This window comes from Anabrus simplex, chromosome 5 (genome assembly GCF_040414725.1).
Source record: "Anabrus simplex isolate iqAnaSimp1 chromosome 5, ASM4041472v1, whole genome shotgun sequence".
NCBI classification, from domain to species: Eukaryota; Metazoa; Arthropoda; class Insecta; order Orthoptera; family Tettigoniidae; genus Anabrus; species Anabrus simplex.
Genome location: NC_090269.1, coordinates 357,240,243 through 357,264,893, shown reverse-complemented (window position 1 = coordinate 357,264,893; position 24,651 = coordinate 357,240,243). Strand labels below are relative to the sequence as shown.

The window sequence follows — 24,651 nt, the reverse complement described above, 5'->3', positions numbered from 1 at the left end:
GGCAGGTTCGAACCTCCGCAGAGGTGTTCCTGAGCCGGAGTTTACGTGCGGTAGGGTGGCCAGTTCCTTTCCGCTCCTCCATTCCCTTACCCCCCACCAACAGCGCGTGGCAACCCATCCAACTCCTGACCACGCCCAATGTTGCTTAACTTCGGAGATCTCACGGGATCCGGTGTTTCAACACGGCTACGGCCGTTGGCTTTGCTTTACGAAAGAAGAGTTTTTATTACGTTCCCCCTGTTTATTACATGTATCCTCATATCTTGTAACCGATTCTTGCTTTAACTTTTGACTGCCGGCCGCAGTGGTGTAGTGGATACGGCGTTGGTCTCACTAATCACAAGTTAACGGGTTCTAACCAGACTGAGGTCGGTGGCTTTTAGGGGTGTTTAAAGGTGACAACTCCATGTCATTGGCTTCCGGCACGTTAAAGAACCACTGCGGGACGAAATTCCGACACCCCAGGGTTTGTGAAGACTGGACGGACGTTGAACACTTTGGATTATTAATAACTTTTGACTCGAGCGTTTCCAGACTACAGTTTCTTATCCCAAATTGGTCCATTTACCGTCCTCCATCATTCCTGAAAGTTTGCAACATCATTATGCATACACCATGTATAAAAGCTTCCAAAATCCGTAATTTCGATCATTAAAGTGACGGAATTGTTAGCTCTATACACAAACACTAATTTCTGGTGTTGGCTGAATGAACACCAGCGCCACGTGGCTCTCTAGAAGTGGAAGTTCTGTTTCTAAATGTTTCAACTTCCTGATAGGGAATCGATCCCACATTCTTACATTTATTCGATTGAACCGAACACGCTTTTACTACCTCGAATATGTGGCCTCCTCCGGGTGAACAGAGTGCGTTTCTATCACCTCGGCAAAGAAGCCCCGTCTGGGTGAATCGAGCACGTATTACCGCCTCGGCTAAGTGGCCTCCTCCGGGTGAACCGAGCATATTTTATCACCTCGGCTAAGTGGCCTCCTCCGGGTGAACCGAGCATATTTTATCACCTCGGCTAAGTGGCCCTCTCCGGGTGAACCGAGCACTTTTACAGCCACGGCTAAGTGGCCCCTTCCGGGTGAATCGATCATGTTTTATCTCCTCAGTTAAGTGGCCCCTTCTGGGTGAACCGAGCATGTTTTTATGTTCTCGGTTAAGTAGCTCCCTCCGGGTGAACCGAGCACGTTTTACCACCTCGACTAAGTGGCCCCCTCCGTGTGAATTTATCATGTTTTATCTCCTCAGTTAAGTGGTCCCCTCCGGGTGAATTGATCATTTTTATCTCCTCAGTTAAGCGGTCCCTCTGAGTGAACCGGCTTGTTTTTACCGCCTCTGCTAAGTGATCTCCTCTGGATGAACCGAACACGTTTCACCACCTCTGTTATGTATCCCTCTTCCGCAGATGCCACCCAGTGAAATAGACCTAAGGGAATGGAGTACCTACGGTAATACAGTATATTTAAATTATGTTCCCCTGAGTATATTTTTGAGTAATATGGCCCTACTGTATTACACTACACAAACTCATATAATTTCCAACTCCATAGCTAAATGGTTAGCATGCTGGCCTTTGATCCAAGTGGTCCTGGGTTCGATTTCTGGCAGAGTCGATTCCTCTGGCTTGAAGACTGGATGTTTGTGATGCCTTCAACATCAGATATCATCTTAGGTAGGGCCCTATCCTCACAGATATGCATGCCGCCCATACGCCGTCTACTCGATAAAAAGGCCTGCACCAGGCCTCTTCGGAGGCCATACGCCATTATTATAGCTCATATAATGCATATTTCTGTCTTCAATGTGATATTCTCTTGAATATACTATAGAGTTGCAGCCCTCTCAGCCGAGAAGCCGTCACTGGGTAATCCTCTGCTTTGAAGTATTGTTCCTTGAGAGGGACACCTATCGGTGTCAAAAATAATATTGAAGTCGCTTACGCTGCTCGGCTTCCTGAAAGAGAGCAAAGATAACAGTTATCTAAAGTGAAAGATCCAAAAATATGACTACACTCGGAACTCGAACCAAAATCCTCCACTTTCAGGGTAGGTGCGTAAACATTTCCCACTCCACCAAGACAAATCAACATTCTTGGTGAATTGGCTGGGTCGTCATTGTATAATATGTTTGATAAGGACAAGTTTATTCACAGCAATCCAGTCCCTGCCTTGCAGATGTCTCCAGAGAAACTCAGTTCAACATCAGAGAGCGGAAAGTAATGCTCCCGTGAGTCGGCTGTTCTTGGAGAAACAGTTAACGCACCTATCCAAAGAGTAAAGATTTATTTTCTTAATTTGATATATTCTGCATCAACAGACTTTATTCAACTACATGACTTTTTTTTTTTTTTTTTTTTTTTTTTTCTGCTGGAAGTGCCATAATTATCCTGACTGGACGTTAGCGGCCAATCTGGTCTAGGCCTCCCTCTCCCTAACAACACTCGCTCTAAATGTACCAACTGATGATGAATTGGATTACTGGCGCAAGTTTCCCAACCAGAAAATGCGCCATCACCCAGGGCCACTTCTTCCTTTTACTTTTCATTCATATGAGTTGTTAAAGGTGGTATTTCTCGTTAAACATAATGCGACCTTATTGATGAAAACCTACAACATGCTTTCCAGTCAGTGACCGGGTCAGGAATGGAATGAATGAAGCCCCATCTTGCGGCGAGGATAGGAATAGTGCCGGCTGCCGAGGTCTGTCGCACTCCTCTGGGGCAATGATTAATGACTGACAGATGAAATGAAATTATATTGGAGAGGGTTGCTGGAATGAAAGATGACAGGGAAAACCGGAGTACCCGGAGAAAACCTGTCCCGGCGTCCGTTTTGTCCAGCACAAATCTCATATGGAGTGGCCGGGATTTGAACCACGGTATCCAGCGGTGAGAGGCCGACGCGCTGCCGCCTGAGCCACGGAGGCTACCTGAACCATATTGATATCCTAGGGTAATATAATCTGATCATTCTCCGTTGCTTTCCACATTCACCGAGCGAGTTGGCCTTGTGGTTAGGGGCGCGCTGCTGTGAGCTTGCATTCGGGAGTTAGTGGGTTCGAGCCCCACTGTCGGCATTCCTGAAGATGGGTTTTTCGTGGTTTCCCATTTTCACACTAGTCAAATGCTGGAACTGTTCCTTAATTAAGGCCTCGGCCGTTTCCCACCCACTCCTAGACCTTTGATATCCTATCGTCGTCATAAGACATATCTGTGTCGGTAAGACGTAAAGCAAGTTGTGAAAAAATCCTTCCACATCCCCATGTAATTGACTATTACAGTGGTTCTTCTGTATTAAGGATAATTTTTTTATCCCGAGGACAAGAGAATGCCGTGCTTCATCACGAAGATGAAGTTGGAAGCTTAACCGGGCCTCATTTCGGTCCCGTAGATCAGCCACACTACCCATGGCTACGTCGGAATTTTCCTTTCGTCATGTATGGGACCATAGGTAATTTCTCAAATAATTTATCTCTACCTAAGTCAGCGGCCATATTTCTGGATGTACATCGTTATGAAGTGTATTGTGAGAACTTACTAACACAACAATGTTTACTCTATTTTAAATTCGCCATGCTGTTGGACGTAAATCGTTGTATTTCCTTATCCTTACGTTGTGCACATTTATATAGTACATAGACTAATGGTTTATCTCGATTTATTATTCAATACCTAATTGCCCCTACTTGTCAGTAAAAACAGTTATATCTACTAAGTACGCAATATGGCACACATCTTCATTTGCAGTTACAGAACACAACTAAACCGTATTTGTAATACCGAAGCACTACACCCGTAATATCAAAAAAAAAAAAAAAAAAAAATCATTTTGAGAGATAGTACTGAAGGGAGGAGCATTGAATGTGCCATTGCACGGTGTTGCCACATTCCTGCATTCCTTTCTTCTTCCCCTCACTTCAGGCTGACTTGTTTGTTCATTCCGACAGCTGTGTTCTGTTGTACTTGACCCAGTAATGAAAGGTTTGGCAACTCCAAGCAACACGACCCGGCCAGCAGGCTTATCTCCTTGGCAACCGGAGTGAGTCCACCCACGTTTCCATGGCAACCATACCCCCTACTCCCTTCTCATCCACAGGCAGGCAGTACGCCGACCTCCAACTAAGAACTGTCAGAGCTCATCTTTCAATATTACGAATATAAGTATGTGAAATAGGTTACTTCTACGTATGCTAAAGGACAAAACATGTAGTCCACATATCCGACGCATTTTTACGTACGTTGAGATTGTGAGACAGGTTAGGTATGCATTCGTGTGAATGTGTGTTACTGAAACTGGAATGTCTATATTTTCATGACTGAATGTTTTCATGAGCTGCAGTAGTACTGACAAATTTAGTCACAGTACCCTTACAAGGGTAGGGAAGCTATTTGCCCTTAACGACGATGGCAACAGAGGTCCAACCGACCCTATGAGCGACATTTTCACACCATTCATAACAAGGACTGGCTGCATAAGGAATGGCATTACTAGCATCGCTCATACCTCGGTCACTCTCATATTGTCAAAGCCAAGGATGAGACTGAGACAGGTCAATGAAAGTAACATTTATTCTAGCCCACACCAGAAGACATAGTGCACTGTAAACACTACATCCCGCCAGCAAAGGTAATTTCGGGCGGTAAGACAACAAATACTACAATAAGTTACAGTAGCCTATATAGGATACCGGGCAAGTTGGCCGTGCGCGTAGAGGTGCGCGGCTGTGAGCTTGCATCCGGGAGATAGTGGGTTCGAATCCCACTGTCGGCAGGCTTGAAGATGGTTTTCCGTTGTTTCCCATTTTCACACCGGCAAATGCTGGGGCTGTACCTTAATTAAGGCCACGGCCGCTTCCTTCCAACTCCTAGGCCTTTACTACCCCATAGACGCCATAAGACCTATCTGTGTCGGTGCGACGTAAAGCCCCTAGCAAAAATAAGTTACAGTATATCACACATCACTATGAAGGTTGTTAAAAAAGCAATATCAAAACCATTCCAATCCTTTAAATTAAAAAAACATGGGAACCTTGAAAAATAGCCTATATTAAAAACTGGGATCTTAAGCAACTGTACTGGTTGCTCAAATCACATCTTTTGGTTTATATAAATTAATTATTAATTTTGTCCTCATGAAAGACGGTGTCCATACAACTCAATAACTCAGCAGACGCAGGTGAAAATGACGATATCACCGATAAATGTTAAGAATGTTTAATAATAATAATAATAATAATAATAATAATAATAATAATAATAATAATAATAATAATAATAATAAGTAAAGGAAAGTCTTCTTGGGCACCAATCCGAGTAGCTCAGATGGTAGAGCGCTGGCCTTCTGACTCGAAATTGGCAGGCTCGATACTGGCTCAATCCGGTGGTATCTGAAAATGCTCAAATAGGTCTACGCCAGTCTCGCGTCGGTAGACTTCCGGCAAATAAAAGAATTCCTGTGGGAAGTTCCGGCACCTTGGCATCTCAGAAAACCATAAATGTAGTTAGTGAGCCCGGTCGAAGAAAATGGTGAATACAGAAAAAAAGGTGCAATCATTACCTAGGCCCATATTTACATGTGGAAAAGACAACGGAACATCATTCAAAATAGAAGGATCAGTTTCCATGTTTAGCGAAGTACATACAGTACCTTGTTTACTCATGCCTATAAAGACCACAATAGTGAACTTCCCGGCAGTAAGTGAACTTCTTGGGCTAGAATCGCAGGACATCTCTGCACCACTGCCGAATGATGTCTATTTATTTACGTAACTCAGTCAGTACAATTTACCGAGCTCGATAGCTGCAGTCGCTTAAGTGCGGCCAGTATCCAGTATTCGGGAAATAGTGGGTTCGAACCCCACTGTCGGCAGCCCTGAAGATGGTTTTCCTTGGTTTCCCTTTTTCGCACCAGACAATTGCTGGGGCTGTACCTTAATTAAGGCCACGGCCACTTTCCTCCCACTCCTAGCCCCTTCCTGTCCCATCGTCGCCATAAGACTTATCTGTGTCGGTGCGACTTAAAGCAAATTGTCAGTACAATTACCGTTGCCTGCAATCACTTGACCTTATAACCACCATTTGCCCCGAGAGTTCACCACTAAACCGTTCCAGAATCCAGCATTAGAGTGCTCACCCATGCTATAAATTGTGCGTTGCAGTTATGTAAACTACCTGTAGTATCCAGGAGAAAAGAAAGAAAAGAATTTAGGATCATTTATACTTCCAACATTTGTTAAAGAAAGGAAATATAGTGAAAAGCAATACATTCCATTATAGTTTACAGCATAACCACGCAAAATATCACGTACCTGACCATGGTCTTCCTATCCATTATTTGCCTTAAGACTGATCACATCTGCGCCTCCGGGCTGAATACCCAACATACAACACAACATAGCCTACTCTGGGGTTGTCTAGCTGGGACGGAAAGACGTGTTCGATTGATCTCGTAGGAAATGCGTTTGATGCTCCGTCAGGAAGTCGAAACATTTAGAAACGTGGCTACCATTTCTCATAGGTGTGTGGCCTTGCAGTTCACTCAGTCTACATTAGAAATGAATAGGACTACTAGCTTAATTCTCTATGGGCAAAGGTGACCGCGATTAGGGATAACCACTCTACCACACTCAATGCCGATGTTAATGGTAGTGGAATCATTATTCGTCTACTTGCAGAAATATCAACAACATGGCACGTAAGCTTTGAATTTACTTCAGGATATTTGTTTAAGTGATCTTGGGTATTATGAGTTCGATAAAAATTCCGAGGAATAGTATGTTCAATTTCATGTTAGTGTCGAAACCTACTTTAACGCTTACCAAGTTACTGCTTGAACCTGTTGTAAGATATGCTCTACCTGCCTGAGGAACACATACAGATAGCGTCGTAAAACACCTACAAGTGTTCTTCTAAGTTCGATAAAACATTTCCCTGCCTAAAGGAATTATAGGGGATAACCTATATATGACCTAAACACGTACGTCTATTATAGTCTACACGACTCAACTGTCAGTCGTGATAAAATTCCATACAGTCCTACAGTACGGTATGGTACTATACTACTCTTATTATTTATTTGTCAAATAAATATACAGTCTTAGTGGTACGGTAGGTTAGTCTTGGTCTCTTCGTTCCCAACGTAATGAGTTTGATCCTAGATGAGATGGATAATAATAATAATAATAATAATAATAATAATAATAATAATAATAATAATAATAATAATAATCATAATCATAATCATAATCATAAGCAGACCCGTGCGAAACTTTTGTACATTCAACCTTCCCCTACCCTACCTCACAAAGTGATTGAGTCTGTTGTTGGGTTGTTGAAATGAAATAGGCCTATTCAGCAACTCTCTTACTAAAGTTCTGTTGTTGTAATTAGGACAGGTTTAACTGCTGTATAGAATTGTGTAATTTTTGTGTATTCCTTTCGATATTCAGTAATTAACAGTAGTTTTTATCTGTTAGGGTGTTGTAGGATAAAGATAGAATACGACTAAGTAGTATTATAGTGTTGTACTATATTAATTAGCTAATTGTCGTGTGATCTTTGAGTACTAACCTAGACAATATTTCTTTTCGTTCTTTTTTTTTTGTGCACAAAACAAGTTATTTTCTTTTTCCTTTTCTTTTCATTTTTCTGTAAAGAATTGCTAAATAGTACAAGTGTAGGAACAGTTGGTGTGGCGAGGCATTGAGGGGAATGAGGGAGGAGTTGGAGAGTTTGAGGGTGATAATTAGGAATCTCACAGAAGACAGGAAGGAAGGTAGGACTCCCTCAAACAATGTAGGCCCTACATGTCACAATAGGTGTACAAGAGGGAGGGGAAGGAAAGGGGGTAACTGTAGAAGACAAGTGGTCTAATGTTCTAAGGGCAAGGAGATTGCAGGCTAAGGGTTCTATTCAGGATCAGAACTCAGGACAGGTGTCTGAGAGAAATCGGTACGAGCCACTACAGGTAGAGCAACAGAGGGAAGATGAGGAACAGGGAACTGTTGCTGAGATGTGTGGAAGTAGGAGGACGGGAAAAGGTAGGAAAGGAAAATGTAGAGGATAGGAAAAGACAGGTGGAACAGGGTCATGGAAGGGAGATAAGGGAGGAGGAAGTAGCTTCTGCAGCTATCAGCAAAGATAGGGCTAACCAGGAGGGGAGGAGATCAAAGGAGGTGGGTAGTGTTGAGGCTCTGGTCATGGGGGATTCCATCGTTAGACACGTGGGGAAAGTGTGTGGAGGAAAGGGAACCAGGGTAGAGTGTTATCCAGGAATTAGGTTGAGGCAGATGCTGAGAAAAGTAGAAGAGAGGAGGGGAAGGAGAAGGGGGTAGTTTTTCACGTTGGTACCAACAACGTAAGGCAAGTTAATATAAGTACCAACATAGTTGGGGATGTGTGGGATCTAGTAAATGCAGCATGGGTGAAGTTTAAGAAAGCGAATATAGTTATCAGTGGAATACTGTGTAGGAGGGATACTGACTGGAGGGTGATTGGGGATTTAAATGAGACTATGGAGTGGGTATGTGGGAAACTGGGAGTGAAATTTCTAGATCCTAATGGGTGGGTAGGAGATAGGGATAGATGGCATTCACTTAAATCACAGTGGTACGTATAAGTTAGGAAATGTGTTTAGAAGGGTAATAGGGAGGTATTCAGGAAAACGGTGTTGTCTAGGGAGCGGTGATGAGGGTAGAGATCTGGAAGTCAAGTAGGGATGACATAAAATGTTAGTGTTGAACTGTAGAAGTATTGTAAAGAAAGGAATAGAATTAATAGATATATATCTACCAGATATTGTAATAAGAGTTGAATCATGACTGAGAAATGATATAATGGATGCAGAAATTTTCTCACGGAACTGGAGTGTGTATCGTAGAGATAGGATAGGAATGGTGATAGGGGGAGTATTCATTCTGGTGAAAGAAGAATTTGTAAGCTACGAAAATGTTAAAGATTTCTAAAGATAATAGGTAACTTGATGTCTTTGGAATGTCAGACCGGGGAAGGGTGGTGCTGACACATATTCAGAGTTATTTGATGAGATAATCAGCTATGTGGGAAATGACATGGAAAGGAATGTGATCGTAGCGGGATATCTTAATTTACCAAATGTCAATTGGGAAGGAAATGCGAACGACAGGAAGCATGACCAACAAATGGCAAATAAGCTAATATGGGAAGGACAGCTGATTCAGAAAGTGACGGAACCAACTAGAGGGAAAAATTTCCTGGACGTGGTGCCGATAAAACCAGATGGGCTCTATAGAGAAACCGAAGTAATTGATGGTATTAGTGATCACGAAGCTGTTTTTGTGGTAGTTAAAAATAAATGTGATAGAAAGGAAGGTTTTAAAAGTAGGACTATTAGGCAGTACCATATGGCTGATAAAGCAGGCATGAGGCAGTTTTTAAAAAGTAATTGTGATCGTTGGAAAATGGTAAATAAGAATGTAAACAGACTTTGGGATGGGTTTTAAGCAATTGTTGAGGAATGTGAAAACAGGTTTGTACCTTTAAAGGTGGTAAGGAATGGCAAAGACTCACCTTATTATAATAGAGAAATAAAGAGACTAAGAAGGAGGTGCAGATTGGAAAGGAATAGAGTTAGAAATGGCTGTGGAAGTAAGGAGAAATTGAAGGAAACTAGGAAATTGAATCTAGCAAAGAAAGCAGCTAAGGTTAACATGATAGCAAGCATAATTGGCAGTCATACAAATTTTAGTGAAAAATGGAAGGGTATTGTAGGTGCTTTAAGGCAGAAACAGGTTCCAAAAAAGGACATTCTAGGTATAATTAATGAACGAAGAGAGTGTGTATGTGAGGATCTTCAAAAGGCAGAAGTATTCAGTCAGCAGTATGTAGAGATTGTCGGTTACAAGGAAAATGTCCAGATAGAGGAGGCGACTAATGCTAAAGAAGTATTAAAATTTACATATGATAACAATGATATTTACAATAAGATAAAAAAGTTGAAAAGCGGGTGGAATTGACAAGATTTCTTAGGATATACTAAAGACAATGGGTTGGGATATAGTACCATATCTGAAGTACTTATTTGATTATTGTTTGGTTGAAGGAGCTATACCAAATGAATGGGGAGTTGCTATAGTAGCCCCTATATAAGTTATAAAGGAAAGGGTGATAGACATAAAGCTGAACATTACAGGCCCGTATGTTTGACATGCGTTGCATGTAAGCTTTGGGAAGGCATTCTTTCTGATTATATTAGATATGTTTGCGAAATTAATAACTGGTTCGATAGAGGGCAATTCGGTTTTAGGAAAGGTTATTCCACTGAAGCTCAACTTGCAGGATTCCAGCAAGATATAGCAGATATCCTGGATTCAAGAGGTCAAATGGACTGTATCGCGATTGACCTGTCTAAGGCATTTGATAGGGTGGATCATGGGATACTACTGGCAAAAATTAGTGCAATTGGACTAGACAAAAGACTGACTGAATGAGTTGCTGTATTTCTAGAAAATAGATCTCAGAGAATTAGAGTAGGCGAAGCTTTATCTGACCCTGTAATAAATAAGAGGGGAATTAATTCCTCAAGGCAGTATTATTGAGTAAAGGAGTGGAATCAGAGTTAAGGCTTTTTGCGGATGATGTTATTCTGTATAGAGTAATAAATAAGTGACAAGATTGTGAGCAACTGAAAAATGACATCGATAATGTTGTGAGATGAACAGTAGGCAATGGTATGATGAGAAACGGGGTTAAAAGTCAGGTTGTGAGTTTCACAAATAGGAAAAGTCCTCTGAGTTTTAATTACTGCGTTGATTGCGTGAAAGTTCCTTTTGGCGATCATTGAAAATATCCGGGTGTTAATATAAGGAAAGATCTTCATTGGGTTAATCACATAAATGGGATTTTAAATAAAGGATACAAATTTCTGCACATGGTTATGAGGGTGTTTAGGGGTTGTAGTAAGGATGTAAAGGAGAGGGCATATAAGTCTCTGGTAAGACCCCAACTAGAGTATGCTTCCAGTGTATGGGACCCTCACCAGGATTACTTGATTCAAGAACTGGAAAAAATCCAAAGCAGCTCGATTTGTTCTGGGTGATTTCCAACAAAAGAGTAGCGTTACAAAAATGTTGCAAAATTTGGGCTGGAAAGAACTGGGAGAAAGGAGACGAGCTGCTCGACTGAGTGGTATGTTCCGAGCTGTCAGCAGAGAAATTGCGTGGAATGACATTAGTAGACGAATAAGTTTGAGTGGCGTCTTTAAAAGTAGGAAAGATCACAATATGAAGATAAAGTTGGAATACAAGAGGACAAATTGGGGCAAATATTCATTTAAGCCTATAGGAAGGGGAGTTAGGGATTGGAATAGATTACCAAGGGTGATGTTCAATAAATTTCCAGTGTCATTGAAATCATTTAAGAAAAGTCTAGGAAAATAACAGATAGGGAATCTGCCACCTGGGCGACTGCCCTAAATGGAGATCAGTATTGATTGATGAAAAGGCCGGGTTGAGTGGCTCAGACGGTTGAAGCGCAGGCCTTCTGACCCCAACTTGGTTCGATCCTGGGTCAGTCCGGTGGTAGGCTTTTTGAAGGTGATCAAAGAAGTTAGCCTCGTGTCGTTAGTTTTGCTGGCACGTATAAAGAACCCTTGCGGGACTGAATTGTGTTACCTCGGCGTCTCCGAAGACTGTGAAAGTAGTTAGTGGGACGCAAAGCCAATAAGATTAGGCCTATTATCTACTGAGGAAAGGAATTACACAAAATAGCAAAGAGAGTTCATTGATGTGAACCTATTTACTGTACACTACTTCTTTGAAGACAATATTTGATGTCAGAAATCAATAACCTTTTTTTTTTTTGTGTCATTTTAGGTAATCGATACAAAATATTGTTAGAATTATTTACTCTTGAAAAGACTACATAGAGTTGTCCATGAGTAAATACAACATTTGGCAAGTATAGCCTAAACCAGCTCTCTGAAGCGTTTATCCAAACCCGTGCGTAGGTTCCGCATTACATTGCGAAGGCAACTTTCAGCGATGAATAACGTTATCAGTAGATAGAAAATTTTACCGACTTTTGACATACATTTACGTTAAAACATATTGTTTGCTTAAAATGAAAGTTTCTTAATATCTGAAACCATGCCGACGAGGAATTCGGGAGCTGATTGCCTAGATGAGGCCCCTTAAAATTACTGAAAGAATAAGTGAGAGTTGTCGCTCCAAATGACTGATAACAAACCAGACGCTTGGTCAAAGGCAACAACGACTTGCAACCCTGAGAAACTCAAAGAGAATTCTCTCTCAGGAGAATCGATCAATTACCACCACAAGCAACCAGCTATAGTTGTGATTCCGTTCAATCCGACGAAGGAAACGTCAACCAATTGTATCCTCTAGAATTCTTAAGTAGTTTAAACCCATCAGGCTTGCCAGCACATACATTTATTTTGAAGGAAAACACTATTGTCATGTTGATCAGAAATTTAAATGGGGCAAGAATGGTCCTCACGCACCTCCATGAATACACTGTCACAGCTCTATTAATCGACTCTGGAAAATCTGTTGCCATACCACGAATTAACCTCACTCTATCCGACCCAGCCTTGCTTTTCCAAATCACCAGAAGACAGCGCTGCTAGCTCGTTCGCTTCTTTGTGGTATAATGTCACGTTAGGATAATAATGATGTTCCATAGAACCCGTCGCATAGGTCTATCCGTTTTCTCCTTTACCTGTTACCGCAGCCCGACAATGGAATCTCTTACCAGTGGACGTCAGAAGCATGTCCAGCAGCTCAGCTTTTAAACATGCCTGTGCCGAAATACTAGGTAAGCATGCATGAATCACCAAGTTAGGACCTGAAAACACCTCCTCCTACCGCCTCTTCATCATTATTTCCCTCTTCCTTTCACAGACCTTCTTGTTCTTCTTCTTCCGAATCCTTCTCTTCACCTCTCAACTGAAGGTGATATTTCGATGTACTGTAGAAATGTATATATTTTTTAAACATTCTCTTAAGTAGTACCGGTAGTTATAGTAGCTACTCATTATTCATATATTTTTAATGTACTCTACATACGATATGTATTGTATAGATGATATGAATTTTAAGTGTGATGACTTTTATTAATACTATTACTGTTATTATTGTTAATATTATCATATTATTATCATCAGTAGTTATCATTAAGTGTTCTATGGTAAGACTGGTTAAGTGTAAGAAAGGGAGTACATCCCTAAGTTTTCCAGAATAAATAAATAAAAATTATTATTATTATTATACCTATTATTATTATTAGGCTATTATTATTATTATTATTATTATTATTATTATTATTATTATTATTATTATTATTATATTAAAGGTGCCATATCGTACATTTATCAGAGTGTAATTATGGGCTCAATACAGCGAATACCTTGCTGTCCCAAGAAAGTGAAGAAATTATATACCAACAGCTAGTTCAAATCGCGAAACGAAGAGGGTATCCTATAGCTGGGTAATGAAGCACGTTTGAATACATTAGGTAGAGGCCTACATTTTCTCGATACGTACTAGTCCTGTTTTCAAAGTAATCACGGTGATGGATTTGGTTTAAGGCTAGGTGTAGAAAACCGTATAGTTCCGTTGAAAAAAGGTAGTACCATTATCTCAGAAGATGTTGACACCATGAAAAAGTACTGGAAGTCCGATTATGAGCCCCTTGGTACCGTTACTAAAAGTGAAAACAGAAAGCTTTTAGGCTTTTGCCACGTCAGAAAACAAGGTGAAATTATTTACGTCTTTCAGTCATCATGACCGTAATTGAAGTATAACTCCAGCGTTTGCCTAATGTGAACATGGCAAATCACGGAAAACCTTAAAGAATTTCACCTATATAATTACGCGCCTTGAAAGCATCAATCTGACTATGAAAACTTCTCACGAGTTATTATCTGAATAACCCTGTTCAGCTGAATGGTCAGCATAACGCTATTAGTTTTAGAGGGTCTCAGCTTATATTATTTATCGATTGCTTAATTAGAACACCTTGTAGCCTAGATCCCAATGCTCTTCCGATCCATAATTTCCCTTAAGATTAGTCACGCCATTCTTCCACATAAGCGTATGGATATGGAGTCCATCAGAACAATTTTCGTTGTGTTAATTTTGCTATGCTAATGTGTAAAGGAAAATGAATAATACGTCACGCAAGCATATATTCCAATAGTACGGTATGGCAAGGTTAATTTTCCTTTAGGCCTACGCATTGGCTTAGGAAAATGAACGCAACAAAATTTGTTCTGATGGACTACATATCCATATGAAGCTGGGAGGCGCGACTAGTCTTAAGGGAAATAATGCATAGGAAGCGCATTGAGAGATACGAGGTTTTCTAATTTGGCCAACGTTATGTATTTAGTCTATTGGTTTAGTGGAAGACAGGGACATATGTCTTTAACTTTGGCAAGTAAAATAACTCATCTATCTAGCTATTTATTTAAAATTCAAGAAACAAAACATTCTAATTTCATTATAGACTGTTTTACCTTTCAATGTTCAATCTGAAAGCAACTCTTTATTTGCAACTAGAATTTGGCATCTTTCAGTTCTGCATCTTTCTCTTTGAAATCGTCAAAACCTTGGTCTGACCAGCGTCTTCCCTACCTGTCTCTCTTACGCTCAATAGCTTAGTCCTGGCTAATTCCTCTGGCTCAGGAACTGCGTAGGGCCTATTCTTTTTATTTTAAAACGCACCTTTTAATCGACTCAACGCACCACACTATCAACCACTAATGGAGTAGGCCTACCATGACGTACCAAGCTACTGCTGCTCAGCCTGAAGGCCTGCAGATTAAGAGGTGTCGTTTGGTCAGCATGACGAATCCTCGCGGCAGTTATTCTCGACTTTCTAGACCGGGGCAGTTATCTCACCGTTAGATAGCTCCTCAATTGTAATTGTATAGGCTGAGTGGACCTCGAACCACCCCTCCGATCCAGGTAAAAGTCCCTGACCTGGCTGGGAATCGAACCCGGGGCCTGCGGATAAGGTAGAGGAACGCTACCTCTACACCGCGGAGCCAGCAAAGTCACGAAGCAAGGTCATGAAAGATTATTATTATTATTATTATTATTATTATTATTATTATTATTATTATTATTATTATTATTATTATTATTATTATTATTATTATTATTATTATTATTATTATTATTATTATTATACAGTTTGTTTTACGTCGCACGGACACAGATAGGTCTTATGGCGACGATGGGATAGGAAAGGGCTAGGAATGGAAAGGAAGCGGACATGTCCTTAATTAGGGTACAGACCATTGCAAGCTCACAGCTGCTCGACCCTAATCGCACAGCCACCGCACGGTTCTATGAAAAGTGGGCTCACTGAAATTTCCGCTCAAATGGAATGTTGTGAGAATTCTCTCATATAGAATGTTACCTGTGGGCTTTCCCATATTCCGGTCCTGCAGCGCATCTACATCTATAACTTAGGTCTACCGCTCTGGGAACGAATTGCAAACCCACCGCTTCATCGTCAACTATTTGTTTCATTTCATTTCTGCAACAAATTTTGTGTAGTGCACTTACAACCAAGAGTAAGCCGCCGCACGTCAACTCTGAAGGGTGAAGGCTACGCGTACCGACAGTGCAGGAGTACAACAAACGGCCTTAACACTCGAAGACGCTGGCAAGTAGGAACAGCCAAGAGATAAGCGTTGTTAGTGAACTTTCCTGGATGAAGCGCGCCTTGAAGTAGAGAAGAGTTTGCATCAGGTGAGCTAATGACTTACATAGGCTGTTGAGGAATGAATTATCGTAATGCAGACCATATAGGCCTATGTAGATTACCAACATATGTAGGCTACAGGCTACTATAATGACTACCGGTATGTTTGTTTGACTGACAAGAAAAGGTCACCGCGTGGTTTTCTAGAAAAGTTTTCAAATTTTGAGGATTTGTCCTTCATTAAAAGATGAGCATTTTTCGAGCGTTTTTGCCAATGAGCCTTATTTTGTAAAAAATTTAACGTTTAAAAATCTATCCTGAAACTCTTGTACTTTTATTCCCGCTAACACATTGACGTTGGGAACTGAAGGTTTCGAGTTCGAAGGCGGGGCTTCCGAGTAAGAGGCAGGCACGCTATCCCTACACCGCGGGACCGACGACAGATGGAAACAGTTTTTTTTAAAGAAGATATTTCAAGCGAAAGAATTACTATTCTGTGGCGAAAAAGGAAGAGAAACCTTACAGATTTATGACAACTTCTTCATGGACGGAACATTTAAAAGTTCAAGCAAACAATTCTGCCAAATTTACACAATTCAAACTGATTTTGGGAACAGCAGCGAAGAGACGAACATACGTCCGATCATGTTTGCTTTGTTGTCGAACAAAGCGAAAGATAGGCAACTTATGAAAGACTCTTACGGGACATCTTAGAAGCCAAGACAGTCAATGTAGATTTTGAAGCTGCGGCAATTTCAGTTCTCAATTAAGTGTTTCCTTCCGTCATAGTGAATGGCTGATACTTCCGTATGAAGAAATGCCTATGGCGAAAAGTCCAAGAGCTCGGCTTAACAACAGAATACAGAGAAAACGAGGAAATTCGTCATCATAGTCTATTCCGATGTGCTCAGCATCGGCTTTTCTCAAACCTGAAGACATAGATCCTAATAGATGAATGGTTAGAGATCCAATTGCATGCTCCCGTCAACTGAAAACTAGCGGAGATTTTTTAAATCTTTTCTTGAAGGATGGCTGGAAAACGAAGATGTTCCTGTCGAAATTTCGACATACTACAAGAGACGGCGGCTAACTACGAATGCCCTTGAAGGATGGCATACCGAGCTCGATAGCTGCAGTCGCTTAACTTCGGCCAGTGTCCAGTAATCGGGAGATAGTGAGTTCGAACCCCACTGTCGGCAGCCCTGAAGATGGTTTTCCGTGGTTTCCCGTTTTCACACCAGGCAAATGCTGGGGCTGCACCTTAATTAAGGCCACGGCCGCTTCCTTCCCATTCCTAGGTCCTTCCTATCCCATCGTCGACATAAGACATATCTGTGTCGGTGCGACGTAAAGCAAATAGCATCTATCATCAGGATGGCATAATAGCCTAAACAACATGCTAGGACGGCAGAATCCTAGAATCAGAGATGTGGTGCTTCGCTTGAAGAAAGAAGCGGAAAACTGAATCTTGGCATAGGCCTACATGAGATCTCAGTTAAATTTTGATGGGAACAGGAGGAAAACTGCATAGGCCTACCGAAGATTGGATGAAAGAATCGCGAACACAGTAAAGAGGAACGAAGATACAAGCAACGTTAGAGCTTGACTCAGAGCAATCTCATTCTTACAAAAAAAAAAAAAAAAAAAAAAAAAAAAAAAAAAAAAAAAAAAAAAAAGGAATAAACTCAATGAAACGTACTTCCATCCCATGACGTATGAGCTGATCTTTGGTCTGTGTGTAGGCCTACAGTGTATTTTGTTATTAAAACGTAACTGATTGAGAAAACTCTCCCTAGTAAGAAAAGAATGACGAAGTTTTTATAATAAACTGTTTTCAAACACACCTAAATATTTGAAAGATATTTCAATTATTTTAGCTAGCACAAAGCTTAGTAAAAGTGTGACGGGAATGAGAATAAATAAAATAAATTAAAATCCACAGCCTATTTTCCAGTCAATCGGCCAGGTCAGGAGCTCCGTAACTTCATGAACTTCATAAGGGAGTAATCAACGTCAGGTAAACGACGGGAGTGTATGGGGGACAATGTGTGAGCGAATATTTCACTGAGCTGATATTTTGTTCAGTGGAACTTTCTGGACAACGTGTGAGTGGATATTTCACTGATGGAAACTATCAAAATACCACTGCATGGCCAACTTACTCGGTATTTTACTACTACTACTACTATTATTATTATTATTATTATTATTATTATTATTATTATTATTATTATTATTATTATTATTATTATTAAGTCATTGTGCCACTCAATATAGCGTACTGTAAGTCGTAGTATTTAGGCATTGGAAATATTTAATTTGTAGGCGTGTGTGATGGTGTTGTATTCGCCATGTTAGTCAAGCAGCCTACAAGTCATTGTACCCGTCAATCTACCGCAAACAGTACACTATTATTAAGGCACTGAAAATATTTGAGTTGTGTGTGATTTATGTGTGATAGCGCTGTAGAGTAGTCTAACCTATTATTGTTGTAGGACTACACTGCTTGTAATGGAATATTTTGTAAAATTTGGCGAATTTCTAAATGTCTACGTTATAATTATATTACGCTTTAGGCTATGTAAGTGAATATTTTAAAGTTATTTTCCATAAATTTCGTATTCATTTCTTTGCAATTCCTTTTAATTATTATGTTATACTATACTACTCGTATGTTATTTTTAATTGTCAACTTTTTTCTTGCTTTAACGTAATTCCTTCTTATTCTCCTTCTGTACCGTACAATTTCTTGTTTGGGTATAGTTTCTTACAATATTTGGTTTTCATGGAACTGTTTGTTGTAACTTATATTTTAATTTCGGATCGTTATTATCCTGCTGTCAGTAAGCATTGACACCGTAATAAATAATAATGGCGTAGGCCTATGGCCTCCGGAGAGGCCTGGTGCAGGTCTTTTTCTAGTAGACGGCCTATTAAGGGACCTGCATATCTGTGAGGATGAGGGCCCTACGTCGGATGATTTCTAATGTTGAATACGCCACACACACCCAGCCCCCGAGCCATTGGAATTAACCAATTAGGGTTAAAATCCATGACCCGGCCGGGAATCGAATCCGGGACCCTCTGAACCGAAGGCCAGTACGCTGACCATTCAGCCAACGAGTCGGGCATTGATACCGTGATATCTCCCAATTGCAGTCATCTTCCTAGCGCTTTTCCCGCCTATTTGTTAATAATGATAGGCCTATATCTGAAGGAGCAGCGTATCTTAAAGAGAAAATGTGTTCAAAATCGTGACTTAGGCCTAAATCGAATCAGAAGATGCGTTGAATGCAATTTGTATAATTGACGACTTCGTGAATGTCAACGAGGTTCACTAGTAATGAAATTGCCTGCACTACAAGCAAATACTTAAAATTATGGATGTTACTTTCATTGTTCCAAACATGGGACAGTGGGCAAGTCTGGGTTTTAAGAGACGTCAGGGTGTCGTAATTACTTTCCTATTAGGAGCTCTGTACCGTGTCGGAAGCCGACAACACATATTGATAGTACCCTCAAATACCGTTGATCTTAGTTTGGATCAAACTCGCTAGATTGGGAGCACGGGGAGAGAGGCTAAGTGGGTGCATCTCTGAGGTAGACTCACAGATGACACTAAAACACCAATCGATAATTCCGAAAACGCTAGTCAGGCCGCAGATAATTTGGACATCAAGCTTTCTCTTAGAGGTTGATGAGTTTGCAGTTAAAGCCCCTTAAATTAAACGTCATTAACCAATACTCTAAGATACTATGTTAACTATCTGAACATCATTACAATATGAAAAAGTCATAAACTTCATAAGGGAGTAATCAAAGTCAGCTAAACGACGGGAGTGTATACGGGACAACGTGTGAGCGGATATTTCACTGAGCTGATATTTTGCTCAGTGGAATTCTCGGGACAAAATTCTAAACAATGTTACACAAAACCGACTTAAAAGAGACTAAAGGAGGGAGACTATTTAATATAGTTTGGAGAATATTTATTTATTTATTTATTTATTTATTTATTTATTTATTTATTTATTTATTTACTTTTGACTTTAGCAGTGGTGAAGTTCGGGCTCTTCGCCCTCTCTTACACTTAACCACGTAAATTACAGGATGATACATGAGTTAAATGAAAGAAATGTAGGCCTACTATTCTATTATAAAATCAAAGATAACTAAGCTAAATAACATTGGAGAACATTATGAAGAAAGGAAGCAAAATTTAACAAATAAAAGAAAAGTAAATGAAATCCAGAGCATAAAAGTAAAAAATAAAAATGAAACATAGGCCTACAGTGAAAAAAAAGAATGAGAAAAGGAATACAATACGACTGGTAGAAATTGAAGATTTGACGACTTAGATTTTTAACTTGGCTAATAGTGCAATAGGCTACATAAATTAACAAAGATTATTTTATTATTATTTACACGGTTTTACTGATAATCGCTTTCTAGATTTTACTTTCCTTAATTTCTTCTTCTTTGGGAGCACCTAAAGCATTACTTATTTATGAAGTAGGCGCAGTTTTTAGTGAAATAAAATTATGTTTTTTTATGAGGTTAATTATAGCCTACACCTATACGGGACCAAATATAGGAACCCTCGAAAATATGCCAAATATTGGTCTATTATTTACCTTCGCAATGACTTTTGGTTTCAACTCTAATAGGCCTAACGTAGAAACTAGAATTCAAATATCAGCGGAAGATTTAAAACAACTGTACTTTCTTCGCAGAGGCTGGTTACCCGAGATTGGGAGCATACTCGGTTGCTATTTACACAGACAGACTCAGTAATTTAGCCTAAGAATTCGTGAATCATATCTCGGAAGTTATAGGCTAACCAATCGCAACTTTATGTTACCTTCAAAATTGTCTGTATTAATCAAGAGTTAGAATCACATAAATTGTTCGCCCAGTATTTAAGAAGTTTGTTAGAAACTGCTACATATTTTACTAGTCCATCTGTTACACAGATATGGTCACAACACTTCCAACATACCCCACATCAAAATAAATATTTTTTGTAAGTTCTCTACAGTATTTCACAAGCTCGAGCTTCTTCTGTAAAAGGTACCTAATACTGTATTCTTTTCCTCCTGTATAAACACAAAATACCCATTAAATGTCGTCGAATCATTACCAGATAGAACTTCGTAAACTATTTTGAAGAAGGTCTATAAGTCCTTACTCCTTTAAGTTAAGTTGTGTGTTATTACCTTACATTTGAGTAATTTTTTTTTTTTTTATTACTAAACACAGATAGACTCTATATAAAAATAAATTTGACTAATAAGCTACTGACAGTACTTCCTCAGCAAAAAGAAGGGTCCTTTCTGATTAGTTAACTAGAGTGGAACAATTAACAGCTAATTTGGTATCTTCCAAATATTTTACGCACAACTTCATACAATTTATTTAATGACTGGCATTTGTTTCTAAACATTGCGGTTGGTCACTAAGATGTGATAAAAGAAATTGCCACTGCCAAACATGAAATTATTCATCGGAACGTAGTCGCAACATCTACATGATAAATTGGCCCCTAATCGATAACTATTAGAATGCAGATAAATAAATAAATAAATAAATAAATAAATAAATAAATAAATAAATAAATAAATAAATAAATAAAATAGTGCTGTTGAAAAGTAACAGCTTCCTGTTTTAGGTTCTGTGATTAAGGACCTGGAACATTAGACACGAAGTCGTCGGTAAAAACAAAATATATTCCAATAAAATACGAACTTTATGTTCTTAAATTCTTCTGGACATCTGTTCCATAATATTCTGAAGAAGTATGCTCTTATTTTTCCTGTAGTAATCACATTAAGAAAAAAACATATAAAATAATAAAACTGTCTACTTACCGATACAAAAACTGAAATTAAAACGCTTAAATTACAGGCGATTCGTTTCCATTTTCTACGAAATAATATTCTTTTCTTTTCGATTTATGTGTTATTTTTCATGTAGAATATTTTGCCTAAACTACTAAATAAGACGCGGTACCATTCAAACAGAAGAAAAGAATGTAATTTCGTTTCTCTTTTTGGTCCGGTCTTTTTAAGTTCTAAACAAGCTGTGCCTTAGTAAGTAGAATAATTAGCATGTAGCATAGGCAGAGACCACACAACGTTCTCTGCGCCTAGCGCTAATGAACCATTTACTAAAAACACGATAGCCTTTTGTTTGCCTACCCAACGAATCACGACATTTAAGTGGGAAAGGACCACACACGTCGACAAATATATATAACATTCTCCTCATTGGTGTTTGCCCAGCACCACAAGCTCCACCCAACTAGTAGGCGGCGGTCTTTAACCTCATTGGCTGTCCAACTTTAAAGGAATAGCTGTTCCCTTCTTTCTCCTCACCCTGAGCTGCTACATGTAACGCTCTGACCCCCCTTCCTAGTTACTGCATAATATTTCCTGGAAATGTCAGTGCCGAGATGTTCCTTTGATTGAATCTTCCGATATTATTATTATTATTATTATTATTATTATTATTATTATTATTATTATTATTATTATTATATTTTAAATGCCTTCCTTTGATGTACTTCTATTTTTAAAAAATCATTAATAGTAGAATATTAAGAACAGTATTATTTAACAATTTTAGCTGGGATTCTTTAATTTTAAGTGAATAAAGTACGTAACACTCTTCCATGCTTTCATCCATCGCTCGGCCAGCTTAGGGAAGAGTTGGGTTAACACTCTTATCCGTCTCTTGCATTATCGGCCACTCCAGTTCTTTATGAATGCTGAGCACTAAACCCGTATCATAATTCACAGTCTCGTAACATAAACTGGCTGGGAATTGTGCGCCGACGAAGAGGGGTAAGAGAAAGAGGAGGGAGAGAGAGAGAGCGCGAGAAAGAGAGGGAGAGAGAGATGATGTAAGAAGAAGAGAGTCATATTTGACTTTAAACTTTAATATCACTTTTTTATTATATGCTTAATCTTTCAGTCTCATGTATAATCATGTATTTTGTTAGAGGAATAATAAAAAAAATGAATTGGAAGGAAGAGAGAGAACTAAGTACGGTTTTTAAAAGCTACAGAGGTAATATAAACTGAATGTCAGTTGAGATTAAAAAACAGAATAAAAGGGAAATAAAAAAATAATAAATGAAGAGGCATGACGTTGTGGAAGTGGGGAGGCGGAGTGGTTGGAATACTGTTCGGTAGGTATATCCCCTCCACGTAAAACTCCGCCCACTGACGGCTTTTGGAAGCTCCGCCCTGCAGTGGTAGCCCCGCCTCTTGGTAGCTGCCAGAACTTGGATCGTGGCAGAGCTAGCAAGGTACCTCCTGCGTTGGGGAGTCCAAGAGCGAAAACGACGTTGAACGAGCGTTTTTAATGTGTATGTGTGTGAATGTGTGTGTGTGAGAGTGCAGAAGAAGACGCGGGCCAAGAAAACTGTTCGAACTAATACCGCGGCATTACATTTTGTACCACATAAAACAAGAAGTCACGAGTGCTTAGTTTAGCATGAACTGAGGAAGAGGAAAAAAAAGAAAGAAAGCTAGGATAAAAAAAAAAGAACAACAGTGTCTATTTACAAACAAGTGACAGGCGCCGGGTTATATACGAAATAAAAAACAATGCTGATTTTGAACATTATCCGCTGCATTATAATATGTGGAATACGGAAATAATAATCATATAGGTTGTTTTTAGTTAGAATGCTCCAACAACAAATTAATATTTTCGAATTACTGAGAACTCTCTTAAATTATTTTTCAGAATTTTAATAAAATACGGTTTAAGGAAAAGTAGCACTTTTCTTTACATATGCTCAGTAGATTCTCAGAAGAATGTCATAAACATTTTTAGGCCTAAAAACTATGCTGTTACAGTTGAACGCTATTAATAAATGAGTACATTTTCTAACGGCATGGGAATCAATGTGCACAGCAGTTTTGTGATGTGGGCTTTGAAAAAAAATTCATCCAGCAGTCTGGCTTTCTTTATCACCGTGTTTTAGCGAAGAATGGCAACTACTACACTGTTGGTGCAAAGTTCGCACCATCACCACCACCATCATCATCATGATCATCACCGTCAATCACACCAGGACGACGAGACGAACAGTTGTGACGGTAGTGACGATGTGCCATGTGCTCAACGTTCCCCTTTCCAAAAATATCCCTTAGTTGTTGGTAAGAGACAGTCAGTTAGCAGCATGAGTTCCCCACGTTCCCCCTCGCCAAGCTCCGTCGACGATGACGATGATGACGAACTGTTGAGTGTCGGAAGTGAAACTCCACCTCCGACGTTACCTTTGACGGACCACCTCATCGCTCTCACACCTTCATCGAGATTAAATGACGATGACGAAGACGATGATGAATTCATTGGCGATACTAAATCTTTGGATGCATCCTCCTCGTCAGATTCCTACAGATCATCAACGTCAAGATCATCTTCACTTTTAATAGACTGTTGTTCGAGATCTTCATTACCATCACCCGTTCCCAGTATTGGTGGTCGTCTTCAACAGCCTCCTATCACCCAGCCATCAAGACCTTCTTCAACAAATACAGTGTCAATGAGGTCGCTAAAATTTAGCATAGATAATATCTTAAAGCCAGAATTCGGGAGACAATTACCTCCGATACCCTCTGTTGTAACGAAAAGTTCTGCTGGGGCAGTTTCGGCAACGTCAAGCAAGAAAGCTACAAATGAAGGTGGTGCCTTGCCGATGGATCTGTCCAAAGTTGCAGCGGCAACATCGGGGACGACGACGGCGACGGCGACGTCTGAAGGAGGTGCTGACAGTAACAACCCGGCTCCTGCAGGGTCGCAGCTACTGTGGCCAGCCTGGGTGTACTGCACCAGGTACTCCGACCGGCCGTCTTCAGGTGAGGGTGCATGGCTTCTTTAATTATAACTTTTGTACGTTGCATGTATAATAATAATAATAATAATAA

The 24,651-nt window shown here is 39.8% G+C and overlaps 1 protein-coding gene across 1 annotated transcript in view; it reads left to right on the top strand.

The window, feature by feature from the left end:
• The first annotated feature begins 23,711 nt into the window (after window positions 1-23,711).
• LOC136874535 (homeobox protein engrailed-1a) overlaps window positions 23,712-24,651 on the top strand; it is a 438,268-nt gene continuing 437,328 nt past the window's right edge. The window contains exons 1-2 of the mRNA XM_067148172.2: window positions 23,712-24,489; window positions 24,520-24,588. Coding sequence (XP_067004273.2) covers window positions 23,712-24,489; window positions 24,520-24,588 — 847 coding nt within the window. The remainder of the gene's footprint in view (window positions 24,490-24,519; window positions 24,589-24,651) is intronic.